This window comes from Chelonia mydas, chromosome 7 (genome assembly GCF_015237465.2).
Source record: "Chelonia mydas isolate rCheMyd1 chromosome 7, rCheMyd1.pri.v2, whole genome shotgun sequence".
Classification (NCBI taxonomy): Eukaryota; Metazoa; Chordata; order Testudines; family Cheloniidae; genus Chelonia; species Chelonia mydas.
The window spans coordinates 7,209,357-7,232,605 of NC_057853.1; the positions used below are offsets into that span (position 1 = coordinate 7,209,357).

Below are 23,249 nucleotides of genomic sequence, written 5' to 3' on the forward strand. Positions count from 1 at the left end.
CACTGTACATCAACTAACCCGCCTGCTTGCAACTTAGGTTCTCTTTTCTGGGACTCATGAATAAACCCTCTATTCCTGGAGATTTGTCCTGAGGCCAATTCCATCCCATCCAACCCTGCCACTGTACTTGGGACCACTAGCCTTCTGGCCTCTTCACAGTATGAGAGGAGACAGGAGGGGAGGTGTTGAGAATGTTTGAGATCTCTGGCACATACTTTTATTGAGTGAGTGTCACCGGGTGTTTTCTTAAAAAGCGAAAAGAAAATAGCTTGGCTTGTCACCGGGCTTGTTCTCCTAAAGGAAGCTGAAAGGCTTAGTGTTAAGGGGGGTGGGGGGAGAATGTGGTGTTTTTTTTTCAAATGGACAAAAAAATAGAGAGCATGGGTATTCTGGCCTAGCTCTCTTTGTATTCAACTCCTCTTCTCTCCCAGCCCCTGTTGCCAATTTCCTATTGTTTCTGGCTGGCTGAGCCTGAATGCTTGCTGCCTTGTTAATCATTATGCTGTGAGGTCCCCAGGCCTGACCTCTGTTTGAATAGCTCCACATTTCAGCAGTTTCACACCCACCAAAGGCTCGTCAACAATAGGCCATAATTAAAGCATGCTCGGGTCTTTTTCACCAGGTGCAGGACCCAATAGCCTTCCTCTTTATTCAATTAGAGCTCACTCTCTCCCCCCTTGCACTGGTCACAAAAGAGGCTCTGCATTTGCTGCAAAGGGCACAGATCTACCCATTCCCGCTCCCCTGCTTTTTCTTTGGAAGCCTTTAGTCCCTGCACTGACAGCTGCCTGGGAGAAGGCCCTCTCTGAATGCCAGTGGTTGAAAGGCTTAGGCTTAAAAAAGAAAAAGAAGAAAAAAGAATCACTTTTCAGTCACTTCCTCCCGTGTGAAACTCAATAAAGGAATAAATAAGATGTGTCCAGTACAGTAAGCAGGGAAGGGAAAGCTCCTCTGTTCTGATGTCCTTTTCATTAATCGAAGCACAATGGGGCTCAGTGAAGGGGAATAAAAAAGTACCACACTGTATTTCTTTTTCAAAACCAGAATAAAAATCCAGTGAGCACAACTGGCCTTGAAGGCTGAACTGTTAAACTTGTCTGAGGGATTTCATGGCAGCTCAGATGAAAGAACCGTGTGGGCCAGATCCTCGGCTGGTGCAAACGGAAGGAGCTGCCCTGAGGACGCTGGAACAAGCTGTCCAGGGACGCGGTGGGTTCTTCCTCTCAAGACTAGCTGCCTTTCTGGTAGATAAGCTTTAGTCCGACACAAGTTACTGGACAGCGGTGACATTCTATGGCTCTTATCATGCGGGAGGTCAGACTAGAGTATCTAATGGTCCTGACTGGCCTTAAAATCCAGGAAACTAGGATGATGAATCCATTTACACCAGCCTGAGGATCAGGGCCAGACTGCTCTTTTCCAATGCCACATTGTTCGATGCCATAGACTTTGTTCTTCCCTTGTCTGGTCAACTTGCAGGAATACTCCCTGAAACATACGTCATCAGCTAAACAGGACAGAACAATGACTGGAAGGATCATTTCCCATGGTCTGCCAGGGCACTTTGAAGCTCTCTCTTTATAGCATGGCAGTTGATTTTTTTTTTTTTCCCGCTTGCGTTACAGATAGGGAGTCAAATCGACACAAAGTTTCATAACCAAAAAGGGGCCCCCTTGTCCCCACAACATCGGGCCCGAGTCTGCTCCCACAGAAGTCACAGGGAAGATTCCCAGTGACTTTAATTGGATTGGGATTCATAAGAAATGCAGGCTGCCATCCTCAAATTCTTCTCCATCCCATGCAGACTAGTAAGCATGTCACTTGCAGTATCCATCGTCCTGTCAGTCTTATTGTCTGGGCCCAAGGCTCAGTGCAGCTTTGCGTACGGTTCTTCTCCATGTCAGCAAGCCGTCATCTCTCTAGCCCAGACTGAACCTCATTGGCTTTGCCAGTCAGTCAGGCTTTCAGTGTTATTTTAGGATAGATTTTATATTACATGTATTGGTTAATAAAAGGGGGAAAGGAAAGCATGTAAAAATGCTTGGGCGATGGAAAGATTCTTCTTCACGTGTAATTGGATTTACAGTGGAACCTAAACTGGTGTCTTAAGATTCAGTCCTTTTATGAGGTGCTTCAACTAACGCTGAACCAGATGCACAGCCCCATCGAACTCAAAAGGACACTATGGAAAATGCTGCCGTTAGAGCTGAAGAAGGGTTCAGAGATCAGGGCTTTCAACAGTGCGTTTAGCTCAGCACATTCTGCTCTGCCAGGCCTAAATCTGAAAGGGGAACCACAAAAACAATGAATCTAAAATAGCCCACTCATGAAAAATTTTGCCCCCCTGACCAGCAAAGAAATTCATCTTATCCAAGTGCAGAGCTGTCAACTAATTCTGAATACTAATAATTTTACTCTGCACTTTTAAAGCTCCTTTCAGGCTAGGATCTGACACAACATTCACTAGTCCAGGCACTGACGATAAAGGGATCCCTTCCCTCCTCAACGCTGAAATACGGCCACTTCTGGGGTGAAACACAACAGCTGCTTAACAGCGCACAGGAACACTTAGGAGAACGTACAACTGTAAAGCAAGGAAGAATGCCATACAAAAATCCAAACAAAAGTGCAGAGGGAGATTTGGTTTGCAGAAGAAATTATTTCCTGCATTAGTCAGGGGAGCAGGGTTAGCAGTTCGGGCACACATGCGCGCGCGCGTGTGTGCCAGGTAACTTACAGAACACGCAGGTTTTTGAGTCCTTTGAAAGCTCCCTCTGCGATATGGTTGATGGAATTGTGGCTGAGTCGCAGCAGATGCAGCCCTCCCAAGTCTGCCAAGCTCCCCTCATCCAGTCTGGTTAGGTTGTTATAGGACAATATTCTAAAAAGAGAAAACCAAACAGAAATCCAATCACTCTGGCTGGCATTGCCTGAGCCACTCCGCAATATCCCTGTTGTCTCCAAGCACATCTATGCCTCCCCTGCAGCTCGTATAAAACACAGTTACCGTAGGGAGGCAGAACAGGTTAGTTAGGAGAAAACCAGGCGAGCAGTTTGCAAATATCACCAAGGGGAGAGGGGAGCATCACAATAAGCATAACAATAAGGAGCAGATCAGGTGGCACTAAGTGTATAAGTCAATCTCTGGTTATGATTCTATGACACACAGCCATCGGCATCGACCCTGGTTTGGCCCACTCTCGCCTCGCAGCTGGACTCAAAGGGATAAGAGTGGAGACAATCACCCTTCCCTCCTCACTTTGAGGCTGCAAGATGCTGGCACCTTCAGAAAGGAGGATTCTGAAATCGATGCAGATTCTTTGCCTGGCCCTGGCTGTTGCATCTTCACGCACTTCTGCAAGGGGAGCCCCAGACAGCTAGGTGTGGGTGTCTCAACGCCAGTCGAAAGTGCAGGCCAAAGCAACTGCACCATGTAGCAATGCACATTTTAATATTCCCCGTTTGTGCAAAGTAAAGGTCACCAGCCCTCCTCCAGTCCCTCTGCCCTTTTATCTCAGAGTGCAAAGCATACTGGAGATGACTAACCGCAGTGACTAACACTGGAGGGCTTTCATCCATCCTTTTCCCATTGCATGTGCTCTGTCTGGCTTTTATAATACTGCTCCCGTGCCATTTTGTAGCTGGTACTAAGAAAAGCTAACACGCAGGCAATGCAAGAGAGACGAGGAGGCTCCTTGGACCAGCCAACCGGAGGAAAAGTAGGGAATGCTGCTAGCAATCACCAACTCCTCAGGCAATGAATAGCCCTACCCTTATAGGAAAATGCTACAGCATTGCCCCCAGCACCACTGCACTGCTACCTCAAAGGGGCTGTGACAACTGGCCAATCAAGGACTGTCCTGGTGAGGGGAATTCCCTGGTATAGCACAGGCAAAGCCATCACTTACTAACTAGCCCAGGGAGCAGAGTGCATGGCTGGTTGTAGTCAGATTTCCCCTGGGCTCGGGTTACTCTCAGTTGCTGGAGTGGCCCTTTGGGACTGCTGGCAGTTGGGTACACATCAGAGTAGCCTCTGGGCTGCTCTAAGTTGCCCTGGTGACTAAATAAGGCCCAGCATTGGGGTGGGGGTGCACAAGTAGTGTACATTTCCTCCCCCCAAAGGTTTGGCACCGACCCAAGATGAGAAGGGCCAGAAAGTTGGCCCATAGGGTGAGTCACTCAGGAGTTCAAGACTCCATGGAAGTCACTGGAACTTGTGATCCTAAGTCACTAAGGGACCTTTGAAAATCTCACCCATTTTGCTCTGGCCAAATTCTGAAGCCCTTGGTAATATAGGAGATGAAAACAATCTCTCAACTCTCTTCAAACCTCCAGATTCCTCGTTTAGCCCTGCCTCTAACCAGCCCACTTAAAAATGTGTCTAGGGCACACATGAAAAAGTCACTGTACAAGCCAAAACCTAAGTCAAAACAGACATATATTCTTAAGCACCGCAAGTGTCATTTACTTGGCAAATGAGCCGTCTGCCTTTTGAATTTGTGAGCAGAAAGGCGCTGGAAGAAATTCAGCAGAGATTAATGAATTTCAAAAAGGCATAGGACAACATACTTTAGTTTCTAAAGAAGCTGTAGTGTTAGTTATGAAGACCTGGCAGCTGATCAAAATTATGTCCTCACCTGTGATTAAAGAATTTGGCTTAACCCTCCCCCTGACACACACACAAAAACCCACTGCTAGAAAGTAATCCTAAACCTGGCTAGGGAAAAAAACAGTTCCCTTGGATATTACCCAGAAGGGTTTCTGCTACGACCAGTAAAGGTATGTTCCCTTCAATTTTTCCTGATGTCACTTGAAGATGGACAGCAGCAAGCTTTAGAATATCTGTGGGTATGGTGCAATTTCTTCCTCAGTACTTTACATTAACCAGGTTCGGAGAGAAGTAGGCAGGTCTGCATTGCTTGCCCTACATTTCCATCACTCTCCCAGTGAGAAACTGCTAGCATTCTGCTTCTGCAGCATGGTATTTTGGAACAGCCTAGCTAAAGAGCTCTTCTCGGCTGGTGGCAAGCTGGGCGTGTGGAGCAGAGAGAGCGATGATAATAAGGAAAGCAAAAGGAGTACATGGTACTCTGTTAGACAGCCAGAAGTTTTATCTCTGATCTACATTTGAGTGAGTTACATTTTCCATGACGTTTCATTCCCATGAAATCAAACCGTGGATAATGGGCTTCGTTTGTTTTGTTTTTTTTTAAAAAAGGTCCCAGTCTAGCTCCCCATTTTTATTTGGTGTATTTATACCAGCATATTATGCCTGAAATTGGGGGTTTATTCCACTATATAGAGGTCCACGTACCTGATTTGCAGGCACAATCAAGCATTTAAGACACCTCCATGGTGGCATAAGTTTTCCTTTCTTTGACATCTTCTAAACCAGTCCAAATGCTTGGGCTATATTTCCTATATTTCCTCCCAACCAGAAGATGGAGACAAACACACACAACCTTTTATTGGGCATCATACTCCCCTTCCCTCCCATAAAAGCTCATGGTTTCGGGTGAGTCTACAAAAATGTAGACAGAAAACGTTCTCTGATACCTGAAAATCAAAAGCTTTAACAATAACAAACAAAATCTGAATGGGACTCTTCCAGTAAGGCCTGAAGCTATGTCTGCAAAACCCTGTAATATTTTGCAAAGGTGTGTGCTAACATCCAAGTGGCCACCTTACAAAACTAAACCAAATATGGTTTCCCCCCCACTTTCAGAACCAATCCCATTCAGACCGAGCATGTCTTAATGGCCTGGCACCTTTTCCTCAGCAACAGTGTAGGCCACTGATCATTTTCTTAATCTCTTTCCAGATCTATGACGTGGCTGACAATAGCGTTCTCCTTAGTGCAGGATCAATACCCTCTGTGACTCCAAATCTGGCCATTCTGCCCAGTTAGAGCTACCCTTCCATAGAAATGTCCAGAGAATGAAGACTTTCTTCCCTTTGATTCTTTAGGTTTGAGCAGGATGTGGGTGAGGCAATGTGCTGACTCACCGAGAAGGCCATTGAGCCTCATCACTGAAGTGTGGGAAAGTTCTTCGCACCATCCTGAGCTAGTGAAATATCAAACATAGCTCTTTATGTCAGCTAGCCTGCAGTTATCAGGCTACATGCCGAGTGTATCACTGCAGGAGGAAGTACCTTTCAGAGCAGCCAGTCTCAGACACGTCTGATAAATTAGATGAATTGTTCATGAACATTTTCTCCAGACAATATTTCTTCTCTCATCATCAAAACATTTCTGAATTTGAGATCTAGTATCTTTCTCAATGGAAGGGGGAACTCCTAAAAACGTTTAGCTTGAGAAGATCTGCTCTAGGAATTATTCTGGGGGCAGTTCTCTGGCCTGTGTTATACAGGAAGTCAGGCTAGATGATCACAATGGTCCCTTCTGGCCTTGGAATCTATGAATCTCCAAGCAGGATGAATCTGAAAGCAGGAGCTACATTTCCATAATAAAACTGAACTTGTCACGTTTTTCTTTTAAAAACAAATCTATATTGTGTTTTCTAACCAGACAGCTAAGCATGTTTAGGGAGTGACTGCTAGTCCTGTCAATATTGCAAGCATCCTAAATGTCTCTCCTTCATCTGAACATTAGCAGTGACAGAGATGCCGACATCTCTTCCCCGAGGCCGCATACATTTTTATTTATCAAAGAGATCGTAAATGAAATGTTCACAGCTGGGAATCTCAGGAGAACGAGGCCAACGTGTTTATCTTCCAACAGATGAGCCCTATAGTAAGAGTCATGTACAAACAGAAGAGACAAGAGTAAAACACTTCACTCATTGCTTTTGAGGTAGCCAGATATTAGGTGGTTTAAATGTGATTATTTATTATGTCAACTGTAAAATACAGACTAATCAACCAAAGTTTCCTTTGAGCTGTATAGTTTATTCAGTGCAAGAGAACACAAGTCTTGCAACTAGATAACCTAAAAGGAGCCACAAACTATGACCTCAATCTGCCTTTTAGTCCCTGTAAACGAACGTATTTTTTTTTAGCAGGATCTATTCCTTATGCCCAGCACAAACACCTTTCGAGCAGGTATCATAATAACTAACAAGGTCATTATGTCTATCAGGAAGCAACTTACAGCTCATGCAGCTTCTGACAGAACTTCCAGCTCTCGGGGTTGATGTAGGATATCAAGTTGTTACTGAGGTGAAGTTGGTGGAGAGATGAGAGGCCGTAGAGGGAGCCGCTGTTCACTTGTGTCAGGCTGTTATACTCCAGGTGCCTATGAAGACAAGCAGGATAAATGACAGACTATCCATTAGGCAGCACCAGTCTCATTTTGATGAAGTTGAGGACTTCCAAAAAGAGCTGGGAAACTTTCTATAAAATCTTCACTTTTCTTTTAAATCCAGTTCTGTACATCTCAACACACACCCACACATGCACGCATCCGTGCGCGGCCGCATGCCGAGCATGCAAATACAAGGACACGCAGGAGAAAAAAAAATACGGAGCTATTTAATCATCCTTTGTTCAGATGTGAAAACTGCCTCCCATGCACACTCCACGCCTTCTCCCAATGCCAAACCAGGAGTAAGTTCCCAGAGCTCTGTTGCAACAAAGGCTAAATGGTATTGCCCGAACTCTTTTATATTCCCCTAAAGAATTGGACAAAGCTAATCACTGTGTATCAACAAGCTTTAAGAAGTCTCTGGCATTGTTGTTTATCTATTTTAGGGTTTTTATACTGCTGCTCACCATCACAGCATTTGAGTGCCTTCCATGTAAAACCAACAGCAAAGTTTACTGGATCTCATGGAGTTTCTGGCACATCTTCCTTTTGGGGATCAACACTATGTTGGGTTAGGATTTGGGGTTGGGGTTGGAGTGGGAGGGGTCGGGGAATTGATAAGGGTTTGGGAATAAAAGGGTATTCGAACTGTGAACGTCACTTATGCTGGAAAGGCCTTGCAATGTTTCCTAAAGATTTCTAAAGAATACAGACATATATTTCAAGAGGATTCTACCTTGTACATAAGACATAGATGGTCGATTTGAAATCTTACTAGAAGAGCTCTGGTTGACCATGCTGTGGAAGTGGAGCGAGACTGTTGTTAAATCCTTCTGTCCAGCTTCCACTCCAAGTCAATTCCATGGATGGTCGCCTAATCACAGTGGTAATGCAAGGAGATCCTACAATGTGAGGCACATGGGTGTGTCCCCATGCAGAGCCCCTTTGAAGTCAACGGGGTCCTGAGAGGCACACTGCAGGATCGGGGCTTTAGTTTTGCACACAAATATATGTGATGTCTCTGAAATAATCCCTTCCAGAGGATGTGTACTGAACGTCTGGCTGGCAGCATTCAGAAGCCAGGGATCTCTGGGACCATATTCTAAGCAGTGTTGGATATATTGGTGTCGTATCTCCACATAGCAGGTGGTGTTTCTCAGGACACTAAATGAGGGCCGCATCCAAGAGACTAGAGCAATGGGAATTTACCTGGAAACAGTCCTCCTTTCAACTAGTGTAATCTGGTCAGAACCACCAGTCAAGCATAGGCAGCAAAACTCAATACACTGACACAGGGAAACAGGTTGCTGGAGAAAGGGGAAGGATTACATACGGCAGCAATCCAGTGCATGCATGGCACAGAGAGGCGCACCAGTAAAGGCATTACACCTTTACACCTTCCCTTCCTTTTACTATCGCCTCAAGTAAAGCAGTGTGGAGGTGACAAAGCAGAGCAGAGACTGGGTATCTAGTGGATGAGAGGCTGAACCGAAGATCTCAGAGCACAGAAATCCTCCACCGGCTGTTGTGTGACGGCAGGTCATATGTCAAGAGTGCCCACCAGTCCCTGGAAGAACTGTGGGGGAAAGGAGGAGGTCACGGGAGACGTAGAAAATAAATCTTTCCCCCAACTTACAGAACTTGCATCTTGGCCAGACCCCAGAAGGCCCCATCGGTCAGTTTGCTTATGTCATTGCGCTGCAGCTTCAGAACGTCTAAGCTGTCCAACCCATGGAACGTCAGGCCTTCAATCAGGCGGATGCGATTCCGGTTTAACTCCCTGAAATTGTCAACACCGTGGAAATGTATTAAGTCCCAGTCCTTTGTCATGCAATCATCTGTGTGACACACAATGGGGCGGAGGAATGCCAACAACTTCTCCATGAACTGTTCCCATGAGAGAGCAGAAGGGCATCGGAAACGGGCCAGGAAAGTCACCGGGGCCCATTCTCTCTTAAACAAACTCCTTCTTGAACAAACTCAGAGCTTAAATTCTCAGAGTGTTTCCCGGACCCCCCAACCATTGGGGGCTCGAGGCTTCAGTTCTACTCCAGCTGAATTTAAGCCAGGAGCAGGGTGACCAGATAGCAACGGTGAAAAAACGGGACGGGGGTGGAGGGGTAACAGGCACCTATATAAGAAAAAGTCCAAAAAACAGGACTGTCTCCTTAAAAACGGGACGTCTGGTCACCCTAGCCCTGAGGAAACTCCAATATAGGGCAATAAGTAAAATGGATGTAGAATAGTAATCCCCTCCCCCATATAGTTTTTGGATAAGCCATTTATACTTTTCATCAATTGAGTTCAATCTTCACAATTCATCTGTTCCAATGCAGAAGCACCATTCAAACCCATACAGTTAGGGATCAGCATTACTTCCCTACAAACCTCTGTTTATAAAGGCTCGTGGCTTGTAACGGGCCAGTAAAAATTTACTCTGACAAACATATGTCAAGTGTGACCCCAGATGTAAATTCTATTACTAGTTTGGAAGGATAACCTTCAGTTTCCTTGACAAATTTAGCCTTTTTTCCCCTATATTAAGAAAGTAATAAATAAAGAAACAAGAGGTTTCCAATGAGACCTCCAAAATGTTTGCTTTATTAAGCATTTTTTTAAAACTAAGGAAAGTTTAAATAAAACTTAGGAAAGCCAGTTACTTCTGTGCACTGTACTCACCAATAATACGAGAATATAACTGGGTGACTTGACTTAACCTGTACCAAGGGCATTAGAACAGGTAGTTACAGATCATGCCATGGGTTAGATCTAGGCACCAGGGTGAAATGCCAGCCCCACTAAAGTGGCAAAACTCCCACTGACTTCAATAGGGGCAGGATTTCATCCAGCATGGTGTGTAGATTTAAACAGGAAGGTCAAACTTTCATAGTACACTCAAGCCTACCTGCAAAAATGCCTGTGCAATGCCTACATTGTGCGTGTACAGCAGTTACCTGGACACCAGCTTGCTGGGGTGCAAAACCAACCCGATGGAGGCGCCTTCTCCACTTCCCAGTGGGAGCCAAGGTAGCAACATGGGCAATACACAGGAGTTTTTTTTTTCCAGGGGAGGGGTGGTAGAAGCAGCTGCTTTCTGATTTGGGGGGGACTAAAACTCAGTTTTAATGCTATTCTAACACCCTTTCTGAGCACGACTATTTCAAGCTTGCCACTTCCTGCTCTGCAGCATTGCCAGCGATACTACTCCACCATACTTCACCTGAAAAGTTAAACAGGATTAATTCTAAAACTCTGGCTGCCCCATCAATACCTCTTTGCGTGCAGTTCATTCTTATATCCATACAAGGGAAAATTAGACTCATCTGAAAACCTTCCTCCTAAGGGGCTTAGGAGCTCAAATACCACTGACTCTCCATGGAACTTGCTCCTAAATAGCTTCTTCAAAACCTCCTGGTAGATGTTCAATGCTGAAGGAAACGTGAATCCTGTATGCATCCAACGGAAAATTTACACCCGTGGATGTACGCAGTCAAGCATCTCATAAGCCAGCTTCCCAAGGGACAAGCAGAATGCGGCTGGGTCGTAGGAGTAGTTTTTAACTGAAGCCCGGGCAGTGGCAGTACCCCCACTTCAGGGAGGCTAGTCCCCCAGCCCCGCCCCCGCCTGCTGGAGTTCTAAGCCCCTCCACCCCATGGCTAGAGCTCTGGCTGGCCCACCCCAGCTGCCCCAAGATGCCTGACCCCCTGGCCAGCCCGAGTTGCCCCAGCCTCTCCGGCCGGCCCCACCCCCGGGCCAGTCCAAGTTGCCCCAGGCTGCCCCTAACCACCCCAGGCTGCCCCTAGCCTGAGCCCCGAGCTCCAGGCCACCGGCTAGCTTCAGGTGACAGGGGGAGTAAGAGCAGGGCCTCAGGGCAGAGCATGGGCAAGGCCATGGCCTGGGTATGGGGAAGCTTACCCTCCCCTGACCTTTGATATCCACTGACCATGACTAAAGCTTGAACAAAACTGTTCTGGGCGCTTTGGGGTTACTTAATTGGGTGGTGATGGTTTGCCATTTAGAGGTACTGGTTTCAATCTTCTCTATGGTCTTTTGTGCAAACAGAGCTTGATCCTAAACCCACCAAACTCAGTGAAAAGACTGCAGCGGGCTTTAGATAGAGTCACAGACTTTAAGGTCAGAAGGGACCATTATGATCTTCTAGTCTGACCTCCTGCATAACGCAGGCCACAGAATCTAACCCACCCATTCCGTAACAAACCCCTGACCTATGTCTGAGCTACTGAAGTCCTCAAATCATGGTTTAAAGACTTCAAGGTGAACAGAATCCTCCAGCAAGTGACCCATGCCCCATGCTGCAGAGAAAGGGGAAAAACCCCCAGGGCCTCTGCCAATCTGCCCTGGAGGAAAATCCTTCCCGACCCCAAATATGGCAATCAGCTAAACCCTGAGCACGTGGGCAAGATTCACCAGCCAGACACCCAGGAAAGAATTCTCTGTAGTAACTCAGATCCCACCCCATCTAATATCCCATCATAGGCCACTGGGCAGATTTACAGCTAATAGACAAAGATCAATTAATTGCCAAAATTAGGCTATCCCATCATACCATCTGATCCGGCCTCTAAAGGGGAAAAGCTGAACTCTTAGATTGACTGTTTGCATATAAGGCACACTTATAGATGCACATGTAGATCTCTGCCTACATAGCTCACGCAGTACTGCAGCCAAGACAATAACAACGTGTGTGTTAGCTCATCGAAAGTACTCTTTTGTCTGCTCAAATATCACTGCACAGTTTAACGACCTTCCTTCGTTGCATTTTTATTGCCGCATAAAGATACCTGTGTGGTCTCGAAAACATAACGCTGTCATTCAGCTCTTTCTGCCCACTTGCAAAACACATTTTTTCCCCAACCAAAAATTTTTTACCAGCTGCTGTAAGGGAAACAGATCTATTTGATACTGTAAATAGCTGAGAGGCTCATCAGTTACATTTTTTTCATCTAAAAAGAGTGACCTAAATAAGTAATAGGTACAAGACGGACAAACACACACAAAACACCCCACCCCCGCACTCTCCTAATTTGTTTTATTAGGTGTCGCCATAGGACTATTAAATATAGCTTATTCCAAGTTTTATAGATGTAGGGTGAGGAAGGGTTGCATTTGGTGTGTATGTCCTCAGGGAAATTTTGTCTCCATAAAGTTTGGTTAACCTTAATTAAGGTGCACATTTCTACTCACAGTTGTGTTAGCCTGGGTAACTTGAATGCCTTAACAGGAAGCAGGGTGATCCTGTTTTTACTCAGTCGAAGTGTTAGCAGGGACCGTGACAGACTATCAAAAGCACCAGGCTCCAGGGTGCTGATTCTGTTGCTCCCCAGGTTGCTGTAATAAATCAGCACAGAAAACGTAACGGTTGTGTCAGAGGCCTTCATTGTTAGTTATCAGCCTTTGCTTGGTCTCCAAACAGGCTGGTGAAATTAGACACATTACATTGGAACCGAGCAGGTTTGGGGACAAATAAAAACAAACACGCTTTCCCAGAACACATTGCCAGCACCTAGCAATGGAAGGTGCTGAGTGCCCCTTCAGAGATGCTTGGCACCAGCTACTCCAATGAAAGAGACAGTCGGGGGGCTCATTGTCAGACCCACAGCATACAGGGGCCATTGCTGTCACCTCATTCTGATGGTTCCAAAAATTGATGGCCTCCAGACAGAGGAGTGCAACCAAACCCACAGCATACGCACTCCTCATGCACAAGCACGGCTTATGAGCAGAACCTGTGGTTATTCTGCGCCTTCTAGAAAACACACAACGTATATCACTGACCCCACACACGTTAGGATTATGCTGTATTTTTCCTGCATGGCTCAAGGGGAGCTCATTTGGCTCCCACTGACCGCTGGTATGTATGGCTATAAAAACAAGGGTTACCCAACATCCATTTTAATGTGAACATGTGATCACAAGGAAAACAGCCACTTTTCCCCAGCTGCACGTGTCTGATTTCAGAAGCAAGGCACAGACCTCAAGGTACACAAACCCCTGTCTGGGATGGTCTAGGCTAGGTATGCTTAATCCTGCCTCAGCCTGGGGGCGGACTAGACACCCTCTCTTCCAGCCTCATGTTTCTAGGGTTCCCATTATGGAAGAGCTGTCCCTGCTCTGGATAGTTGTTTTGGCTTCAGGTTTCCGTAGCAATGCAGGATGCCCGTACGTGAAGGGCACACGTGCCTTTCTCTGTCACTGTACACCGCTCCCAGTGCAGCTGGCAAAATGACGTCCCTGCATTATTCACAGATACATCCGATAACAAAAAGACAAGGCTGGTGGGGGTGGGAGGCAAGGGGACCAGAGACACAACTGGCTGAGTTTTAATTCATTGTTGCATTTAGAACCCACAGTTATAATGCTCTATTTGAAATGTTTGTTAGCAACCCTTTTTTAAAGGCAATTTTAAAGGCCTCCTTTTTGCTGCGGTAACTCGACTAATGCTGTTCTGAACAAGAAGAACTTACAGCTCCTTTATGGGAAGTCCCTGTGGAAAGCAGCCGCTTCGTATTTCCGTGATGTCATTGGAACTCAGGTCCAACGTTTCCAGGGCAACGTAAGGCTTCAGTTGACTTGCTTCAATGCTGCGGATCCTGTTGTGATGCCTGAAACAGACAGGATGAGAATTGGAGAGAATCAAGTTTCCTTAAAGAAAAAAAAATATAACCAGAGAGAGCAACTGATTCCATCAGTCGCCAGTTGGCATTCCACACTGGTATTTAATGTATTTCTGAAACAACGGTCCAATCAGAAACCAGTGTCAGAGATACATACACTGGCTCCCTGCTGTTTCTCTGGCTAGTCAGATTGTAGTAAATCACAAACATTTGGAGTTTTTTCTATTTTGGTACAAGACTTTCTTCAATAACTACCGAGTCCACTGAAGCATTCACCTTCCAGAGATTTGGGCCCAATTCTGGATCCCTTCCATCCCCTTAACTCCCAAGATAAATGCATTATTAAGAGAGACTGCAGGATTGGGATTGTCACAGGAATTCTCCCAGTGTCGACTGATGATTTAGCAAATTGCCAAAATTCCAACATAACACACACTGGCTGGGATTTTTCAAAGGGAGATAAAGAGACACCCAAATCCCAGTGAAAGCCTCTGGGGGTTGTTTGCCTAGCTGCTAGGCCCTTTTGAAAAGTCCCAGCTCTAAACTATATTACAATGATTTCTAACACATAGAAACAGTATCCAGGGGCTTGATTCTGCAATCATTTCCTAGCATATTGTTTACTACCCTAAACCAAACTGTGTGCTTAGAATAACTCTCGGCACTAAGCATTGCACTTAGCAGTGTTTGTCGGATCTGGCCCCAAAGTAATGATTCAAGCCAGCTGCATTTTCATCAATAGTCTGGAGATTTAACATTGGAATTGTTTTGCTCACAGAAAGCATTACAAATCACTCACTGGATTTCCACAGCTGTCAAACAACTGAAGAGCTCCAAATCTGTTTGCACCTGGAGAGTTTAGTTTTAAAATAAAAGCCCTCTCTTTTCTTTCTAACTCCTTTTTGGCCTGACTCAGAAGGAAGAACAGTAACCAAACTTTAAAATCTCTCTCTATATATTGGGCATTAGACACAAGTAGTAAAGCAGATGACTGACATGAATTTAGACCAGCATGAACAGCCATTGCTATTACCAGCAAGGCTGAAACAGACAGCTCTAAATAGAGACATTCACAGACACTTGAGAACCTGTTGAATAATAAGAGATAGTAAAGTGATTTCAGACAAAGACTACAGCTTAATCACGCCAGCTACCCTCTAAGTAAATGGAGAGGGGTGGGGAGCCAGCAGCCAGCCAAAGCATTCTTGAATGCAAAATGGGAACACCAGGCTCTCCAGATCCAGAGGAATCTCTTTTAAACAAACACTTGGGATCCAGTACTCACATGCAGGCATTTATCTTTGAACATGTCCTTGCCATCTCCCTCTCTCTGTTTCCAGACCCTCCCCGGCCTTTATAAGTCCAGACAAAACCCTTTAACAAAAGCCCAGCTCAGTGAATTGAAAATGTTTTTAACGAATGGTGAGGAAAGATCTCTCTCCACAGCAATATGTCCTCTTTCCCTCTCGTTAATACAAACTGATGGTTTCTCCACAGACTAAGCTGGTGGTTTAAAAAGACACTGTGTCAAATTTAAATTAGTCAGTTTCAAACATTCCACTGTCTGATGAATCACCCTTGGAATATGATAGGCCTGATTCTCATTTATGTCGAGGGTAAAATTATCAAAAGGCGTCTCAATGGTTTAGGAGTCTAAATCTCATTGAAAGTCAATGGGATTTAGGATCCCAAGTTACTTAGCTACTTTTGAACATTTTATCCTAAGGCCCCTTTTGCACCATCCTGGCCATGAAAAAGGGTCTTGCAGTAAGGAAAGCCCCTTTATATGCTGCCAAGTGGCATAAACAGGCCTTAGAATAAATGAGACTCAAGCCCTGCATCCTGAAATTAAAAAAAAAAAAAAAAAAAAAAATCCTTAAAAACATTTGAAATAACTTATTTTTGCTCCCCTTATTGATATATGTAAAGGTCTTTTTAGCAAGGAAGAAACAAACTTTGGCCCTCTCATTCCTGCAATGAATTCTACATGAGAGGGATCCCTGAGCCTGGACAGAGCCCCAGAGGGTATGTCTACATGGCAATAAAAGCCCTGCAACTGGAGCTTGAGTGTCTACACACCAATTTTTAACCCCTAGCCCGAGCCTCAATCAGCAGACCTGAACCAGCCATGGGTTTTTTAATCTCATGTAGACATACCCTGATACTGTATATTCTGACTGTATATTCTGATTGTATGCCTAAGGGAAAACAGTGAAATGGACTATGCAAAAGGGGCTGTCACATCCATAAATTAAACTCCTGGAGAAAAGAATTTCTCTTCCACCCATTGCCCTGTGTTAATAATCTGAATTTGTCACTTCAGCAGGTTCCTTTTCAGACAGAAATATGATTTTTCAAGCTGACAGGATCCCTTTCAAATGAGTGCAATAATAGGTAATGTTAAAACAAACCGTGGCTAAAAGCCCAATTCAGGAAAGCACCTAAGAACATACTTAACTTTAAGCAACACACTTAAAATCCATTTCTGTTCCGCAAAGCATGTTCTTAAAAGATAAAAAGAAAAGGAGTACTTGTGGCACCTTAGAGACTAACAAATTTATTTGAGCAAAAGCTTTCGTGAGCTACAGCTCACTTCATCGGATAAACACATTCTTAAGTGCTTTGCTAAATAGGAATAAACTTAAGCGTGCGTTTCAAAGCTGTGCTGAATCAGGAACTATGTGTTCAACTCTAATCTCAGACCTACTGTTGTAACCGCAATCAGAATCTAGCTGTAAATTACCAGGAATTGTAGCTTCATACAAAAGAACGTCAAGAATCTATAAATTACCTGGTGATTACTAAACACAAAAAGCAGTAACTCTGTAAGGGACTGAAAGCATGAAATGGCTTCAGTCATGCAGAGCAGTTCAGAAGTAGAAACAGACGGTCATTTTTTGGAATATTAATATTACTGTATGTATACCACGCATCAAAAGCACAATGTCCCAGAGTTTACCATAGGGCCCAGTTTAAGAAGGAAAGGAAAAGGTGGGTGAAGTGGAAGATACTATTTTGGTCTGAGCCATGTTCAAGCAGTTTCCAGGTGACTTCCGTCCATTCAGCTGTTGCTTTTTCTTGTGCTGCAGCTAATAGATTAAGGAGGGGATGGGGGGTGTGCATTATTTCACATAGGAAAGCCAGGCTTCTCTCTCTCTCTCCCCCTCTCAAAGATGGGCCAACTCCAGTGGTAAGTAATGACTCCCAGCACCACCTCCAGCCAGTTCCAGCTGGGGAATGTCAGACAGTTTGCTGCGAGCACTGCGCCATCTCAGAACATCGCACTTCAAACAAAACCAGCCCCGACGACTTTTCCTATACACAGCGTGTGATATAAATACAACTTATTCCAAACCTTCACCAGCTTGATTACATTTTCTTTTTTTGTGCTTTCAATAGACACCGAAACACAGTTTAACCCTTCCTGTTATGGCTTGGGACTTTTTCACTCAGTTTCCTTCCTTACCAGTCCCAAGGCAATTTGAAAGCAGAGTAAATTGTGAGGACGTTATGCCCTGATCTCTCCTCCCCCTTCACAATGGCTGGGAAAGAGGGGGATTTTACTGTGTACTCCTTATTTTAACTTACTAGACTGCACAGGTTACAGAAGAAATTTCAACGAAAATACCTGATCAGCCTTGAAACACAAATACGTGGTGCTCCCCCCCACGCTTCCCCATGCAGCACAACCCATGGGAACAATTTTACTGTCTCATTTCAGCCATTGTTACCGCAAGAGTACAAGATGACTATGCTTAATATGAGATCCAATCATTAGAGCCAGGACTGGCAGCCAAGTCTCTGACCATCTAGCTTCCAGCTCTGGTACTGACTCATGCCTAGGGCATGTCACTTGACTCTTCTGTACCTTCAGTTTACTCATCTGTCTTGACCAGGATGCTGTGAGGCTAAACTCATTCAGGTCTGTAATGGCTATAAAAGGTGCTAAATGAGCAAAATATTCTAAGTGCAAAGTAAATCCTACATACTCCGCTATGTTCACTTTCCTCATCTTTGTACAGCTGTGGAACATGCCCACCGGTATTCCAAACTATTCAGATGAACCTCCCAAACCATCCACTCCCCAACCCAGCCAAAAGCTGAGAGCCGGTTTCCAACAAGTAGTGAATACTTCCTTGGCAGTCTTCGGCACTGCTCAATGGCTGAAAATTTAAAAAGCAAATGGAATGTTCAAAGGAAACAAAGAGAAGGGTTGGGGGGGGGGGAGGGCGGTTGGTTTTTTAAGTCGGGGGGAAAGACAGATGGCACAAGTTCAAAAGATCACAGCATTTCCAGGAATCCAGGCCTGTATTTTAGAGGTAAAGTTACACCTTAATCCCCGGGGATATCCCTAGTGCTAAATGTTTTAATGAATATTTATTTATTGATAAACAGGCTGGTGAGGCATTTTCCACTGGTACTAATTGAAAGAGAATTCACCTTTCACTGCTACAAAGGGCTTTTTTATACAATAAAGGTGCACTGGCCAATTCAACATAGGGTGTAGTTAAACCTGTTCAGAAAGCTGTGTGGACTCCCTTATTTAGGTTTCAATCAGGCTTATTTCACTTTAGATTCACCCTATTAGGAATCAGTTTAAATTAAGCAAAAGAAAGCCACTCTTCAATGGAAAATAAGAAGGTCTGCGCCAGTTTAAATCAGTTTAAATGGATTTAAATTAGATCAGTGCAAATTTCTCAAAGAGACAAGACCTGAGTCGATGCTGTCTGAGCTGTAGTCGTGTGCACTGCAAATGTTTAATGTGAGAGAAGAGTGGAGGCGGGGAGAAATCACATGTTTAGCCTTCATCTAGTGTCAATTTACAGTGCTGGCTGGGCTCTGGGGAGAAAAAACCAAATACAGCAAACCTATTAAACCAACACCTGTTATAAGCATCAAAAATAAAACCAAGCTTCAAAAGAGAGACAGACTTGAGCGAATATGTATTTCGGCTACAGTCCTATTAACATTCAAACACATTCTCAGAATGAGCATAAAGGGGGAGTTTAGAAACAACTAGAGGGCAGAGAAATCGAGGGATAAAAAGTCAATTTTTACTCTTGGGTAATATTTTCAAAATGGTCAAGTAGCAAAGGAGCCAGACCTCCTGGCCATGGAGAATTACAGGCGCTTGCTACTGAAGGAAACCAAGGGCTGATGTCAGGGAAAGGCCAGGCAAAGAGGGCACGGTCAAGCGTTAGATCAAACACAGTGTTACATGAGATGGATCAAATATACCGTGACTAACTGGTGCCTGGAATTACACGCCATCATTCTGCTCTCTCTCTGGCAGCGATTCCCACCCCAATTCCCAGGGAGGTTAGAAGAAGCTGACAGCATTAAGACCTCCTTCCCTTAGAAACATGGGAGAAGATTCATGGCACAGGTCCCCACTGCTCTCACCACAGACAGAAGTGCCATCTGGCTAAGGTACACTGCATGGGACTGCACATTGTTCAGCCCACATTTTCCCTACCTGTCCTCTAAGCAGAGCATAAAAGCCACACTTTCTCACTAGCCTCGGCTAGATGGGCAGCTTTCGTCACATGTATGAAGGGGGCTTAAACAACCCATATCTGTACATTTATGCTTTAATTTAAAACAAAAAATGACATTGCTATTAGACATGGTCATGAAGAAAAGTTTCCACAAGTGAGCTGAATGCAAACCAAATCTCCCATTGCCTTCCTGAGTCTGTAGTCAGGCATCTCCGGTGCCTGAGCTGCTGCTCTTAGCTTTGCCAAATAACAACAGACAAACTGAAACTCAGGTTAGTCTCACTGTGCTATTCAGCACCCTGAGGGCTGCAGAGCATAATGATCAAGAATAATGCCGGTTTCACATTGCTGCCTCTTGGCATAGCTGTGAGCATCAGTAGAGGCAGAGGCTATAGCTAATCACAGGGGAGGAGGTTTCAGAGCAGTAGCCGTGTCAGTCTGTATCAGCAAAAACAACGAGGAGCTTTTATGGGCTAAAAACTGTATCTGATGAAGTGGGTTTTAGCCCATGAAAGCTTATGCCCAAATAAATTTGTTAGTCTCTGAAGTGCCACAAGGACACCTCGTTTTTTCACAGGGGAGGGGTATCCAAAAAACCATGAGGTCGGGTAGAGTAAGAGACCTTTCATTTCTCCCCTTCCCGCAGCAGCCATGATGCTGAAGGAAGTGGGGGTGGGGGGAAGGGAGTGACAGACACACACACCTTCCCCAAGGCTTCCTCTTGCAAACAGACAGGAGATGGGAGAGTGGAGGCCGCAGTTTCAGATTCATCAGATAACTTAATCAGAGGCCGGTATGAAAACAATGGAGCCCTCAAGTAGGGGGAAGTGATTGCAGCACATTGGTAGAAATCCCAGATTCCTCCTTCTGCACATGAGCTTTGGGTAGCTGGCAGGGCTTTCACTAAGGCACTATCTCTGGACCTTGATGGTACCTCCACCCTGCCCTGCATCTGCCTCTCACTACTATGTGTGCAAGAAGTTTTTCAAGCCTTTACCCCTGGATCGAGTAGAATTAGATACGGTGTATTTTCAGTTTGGTTGGATTGCACCCAACTGCTGCAAAATGAGGAACATGAAAAGCATCTGCCTTCCCCTCCACCACATCTTTAAACCTAATTTAACCTGAATTGTGGGGTTACATTTTCCATCCTCAAAACCTTACGGGGCAGAGTCCCAGCTGGTGCACATGGCTATAGCTCCACTGAAGTCAGCTGAAGACCTGCCTCACTGACAATTATTTTTGGTGTATGTCTATATCTCTTTAAAGGAAAGAAAAAAAGCGCCCTGAGAAAACTATAAATCAATTCAATGCCAATGGGGGACAGAGGGAGAATGTGTTTGTAAGTCAGTTCATATGTTTTGAACTATACAATAAACCAAGAGGATAAAGCTTCTCATGTGACCCTAAAAATATTACTATTCAAAGCTTTGTTCTCTAAAAGTATTTTATTCCAGCAGAACTCCACCACTTTATTGGAGGCAAACTATTACCCCTGGAATGAAATCAGGTTAGTTATATGAAGGGAAGCACACAAGAGATTAACTGACTTGCCGAAGGCTGTGCAGAAAGTCTGTTGCAGGACTGGGCAGAGAGCCCCGCACTTTAGATTCCTAATCCTGTGCTTTAGCCACGAGATCAACCTTCTCCCCGCAAACTTAAATGGCTAAGTATTTATGAATAATAAATACCATTGGTCACGCTATACAAATGGTCCTTTGCAGCCCCCAACTTTGCCGGCAGGTGCATCTAACTTGCATGCACTACATCAGTGTTTCTTAACAGCCAGTCTGTGGACTGGTGCCAGTCTCTGAGATTTCCCTGGCACCATTTAGGAAGGCAGCAAGCTGGTCTCTGGTATCAAAAAGGTTGAGAAATACTGCACTACATCATGTCACTGTGCACATCATCACCTATAAGGTTTAGATTTTACCATCAGAACAAATTGTACATGTTTGTCAGTAGTCCAACCTCCCCAAAAGGAACACGTGCTGTATTTATTTAAGGGAACAGGGCCACTGTCATTTCAGAGCAAAATTGCATGGGTTATTCTCCGGGCAGGAAGCGAGGATCCATGTAAGCAGCCCCCACTTTTCTCAGATGCTCTGAATCATCAGTTCCCTGGGGAATTTTGGCAGATTCTCTTGCTGCGGCAGATATAGCCTCAGCTCTGTTTGTTCAGGTGGAGATCGCACGCACAACAAGAGTAGACCAGTTGCAAAACAAGCAGCCGTTGCACTCTAGGGTCCTGCACAAGTTGTGCCAACCAGCTTCCTAACTAGATAATACTCTCCAATACTCACACAGTCTGTAATCCCCAGAAGTCAAATTGCCTTTCACCCCAGAGGTATTCCATGGCCTCCTCTCTCCCGAGGGCCCCTTCCTGCTTGGACTTTATAATGTGCATAATACAAAAATTCTCCCCATTTTCTGTTGGGTTCTTACAGCCATCATGTAATAAGCACAAAGCAAGGAACACAAGCGGTAGATCCACTCAAGCTAAATCCAACTTACTACACGTAACCATGGCAGAAGGTCTATTCTATGCGCTATACATCCTCTCCACTGACAATGATATATTGTAGTGATCCCTGAGCAACTGCACTCACTAGCTTTTGGGTTTTCCTTCGTAGGCTACATTCGGCCACCGCAACAGCAGTTGAGGATGGACATGCATTAAGTAAACTCTTCACAGCTATAAGCAGGCGGCGGCGGGAGGGTGTGAGGAAAGTCACAAAGGACACCGCCAGTTTGGTATTAAAGTCAGAACACAGCTCACAAAACTCTGGTGAGCTTATTGCATCCTCGGACGAATAATCCAAGGGGGCCACTAGCCAGAAGGTTTAGTCTCCTTGCCGACAGTGGGCATGAGGTTTTGTGCAAGAAGAGGGTGGCTGAATTCCCCCCAGAAGTCTCAGACATATCTTACAGCAGTTCTGTGGGGGAAATGGACACAAGCTAATTCAGCTGCCCCAGAGTAGCCTTGAGGGTTGGAGAATTCCTTCTCCAGCCCTCCCCCACCGCCTCAGCTCCAGAGGACACAGGCTATCTACATGCTGGGGCCAGGTGTAGGGCCTGAGGCAGACACAGCTCTATAACTGAATGCTCTCCGTGTGCCAACGCAAGAAAACTACACGGCTTCGCTGTCCCATCAGGAATGTTGCTTTTGCAACAATAAGGGTGAGATATTTACTCACATCGGCCCACACCCCAACGGTACATTAAATATCACAGCCCCTCATAAGTCGGACCCCTAGCATCATCATCTTACACTTCACTGATAAGTGGCATTTTGCACCCCTGTCTTACTGCACTCTGGTAATTCCCCCGTGCATTTCCTAGAGTGGCGTGGACACCAAGTGTCTGGCTGCTGCTAACTGATGTAAAGAGCAAGTAAAAAATAAATGCCAACCAACCCAAAAATACCCAGGAGGAAGAGCAGGAGACAGTTCCTTTCTGGGCTGCCGTCCACGGGAGATTTGGGCACCCAGCACTTCAGAAAATTAGGTTGGGGACATTTAGCACCAGGAAGCAGCTGGGGAGATGGGATTTTCCTGGTTGTCCCCTTGCACATAGTTGGGCAGCTGCCTTCAAGTAGACAGCACGTTAGCTATTTCGGCAAGACAGTGAAGGGCCAGGGTATGAGCCCCCACCACACTGGAAGGAAGTTACTCACACAAACTGTTCCAGGGGAGTCAATGGGTCTACTTGTGTGAGACCAGTGTGACTAAAGGGTTCCTCATCCAGCCCCGCGTGACTTGAAAAGAAAGATGATGGGCTGGGGTTTGTTGAGCTGAAGATGGAAAACTCTCCCAGGTTGAAAAGGTTTTGCTCCCTAATGCTATTTCCCAC

At 45.2% G+C, this 23,249-nt stretch overlaps 1 protein-coding gene across 2 annotated transcripts in view; it reads right to left on the reverse strand.

Moving 5' to 3' along the window:
• Positions 1 to 23,249, reverse strand: part of LRIG1 (leucine rich repeats and immunoglobulin like domains 1) — a 126,325-nt gene that overhangs the window by 22,869 nt on the left and 80,207 nt on the right. For both annotated transcript variants that reach the window (XM_043550669.1, XM_007061478.4), the window contains exons 4-8: positions 13,750 to 13,887; positions 12,470 to 12,613; positions 8,901 to 9,044; positions 7,112 to 7,255; positions 2,738 to 2,881 (exon numbers count right to left, since the gene is read on the reverse strand). In XM_043550669.1, the coding sequence (XP_043406604.1) occupies positions 2,738 to 2,881; positions 7,112 to 7,255; positions 8,901 to 9,044; positions 12,470 to 12,613; positions 13,750 to 13,887 (714 nt within the window). The remainder of the gene's footprint in view (positions 1 to 2,737; positions 2,882 to 7,111; positions 7,256 to 8,900; positions 9,045 to 12,469; positions 12,614 to 13,749; positions 13,888 to 23,249) is intronic.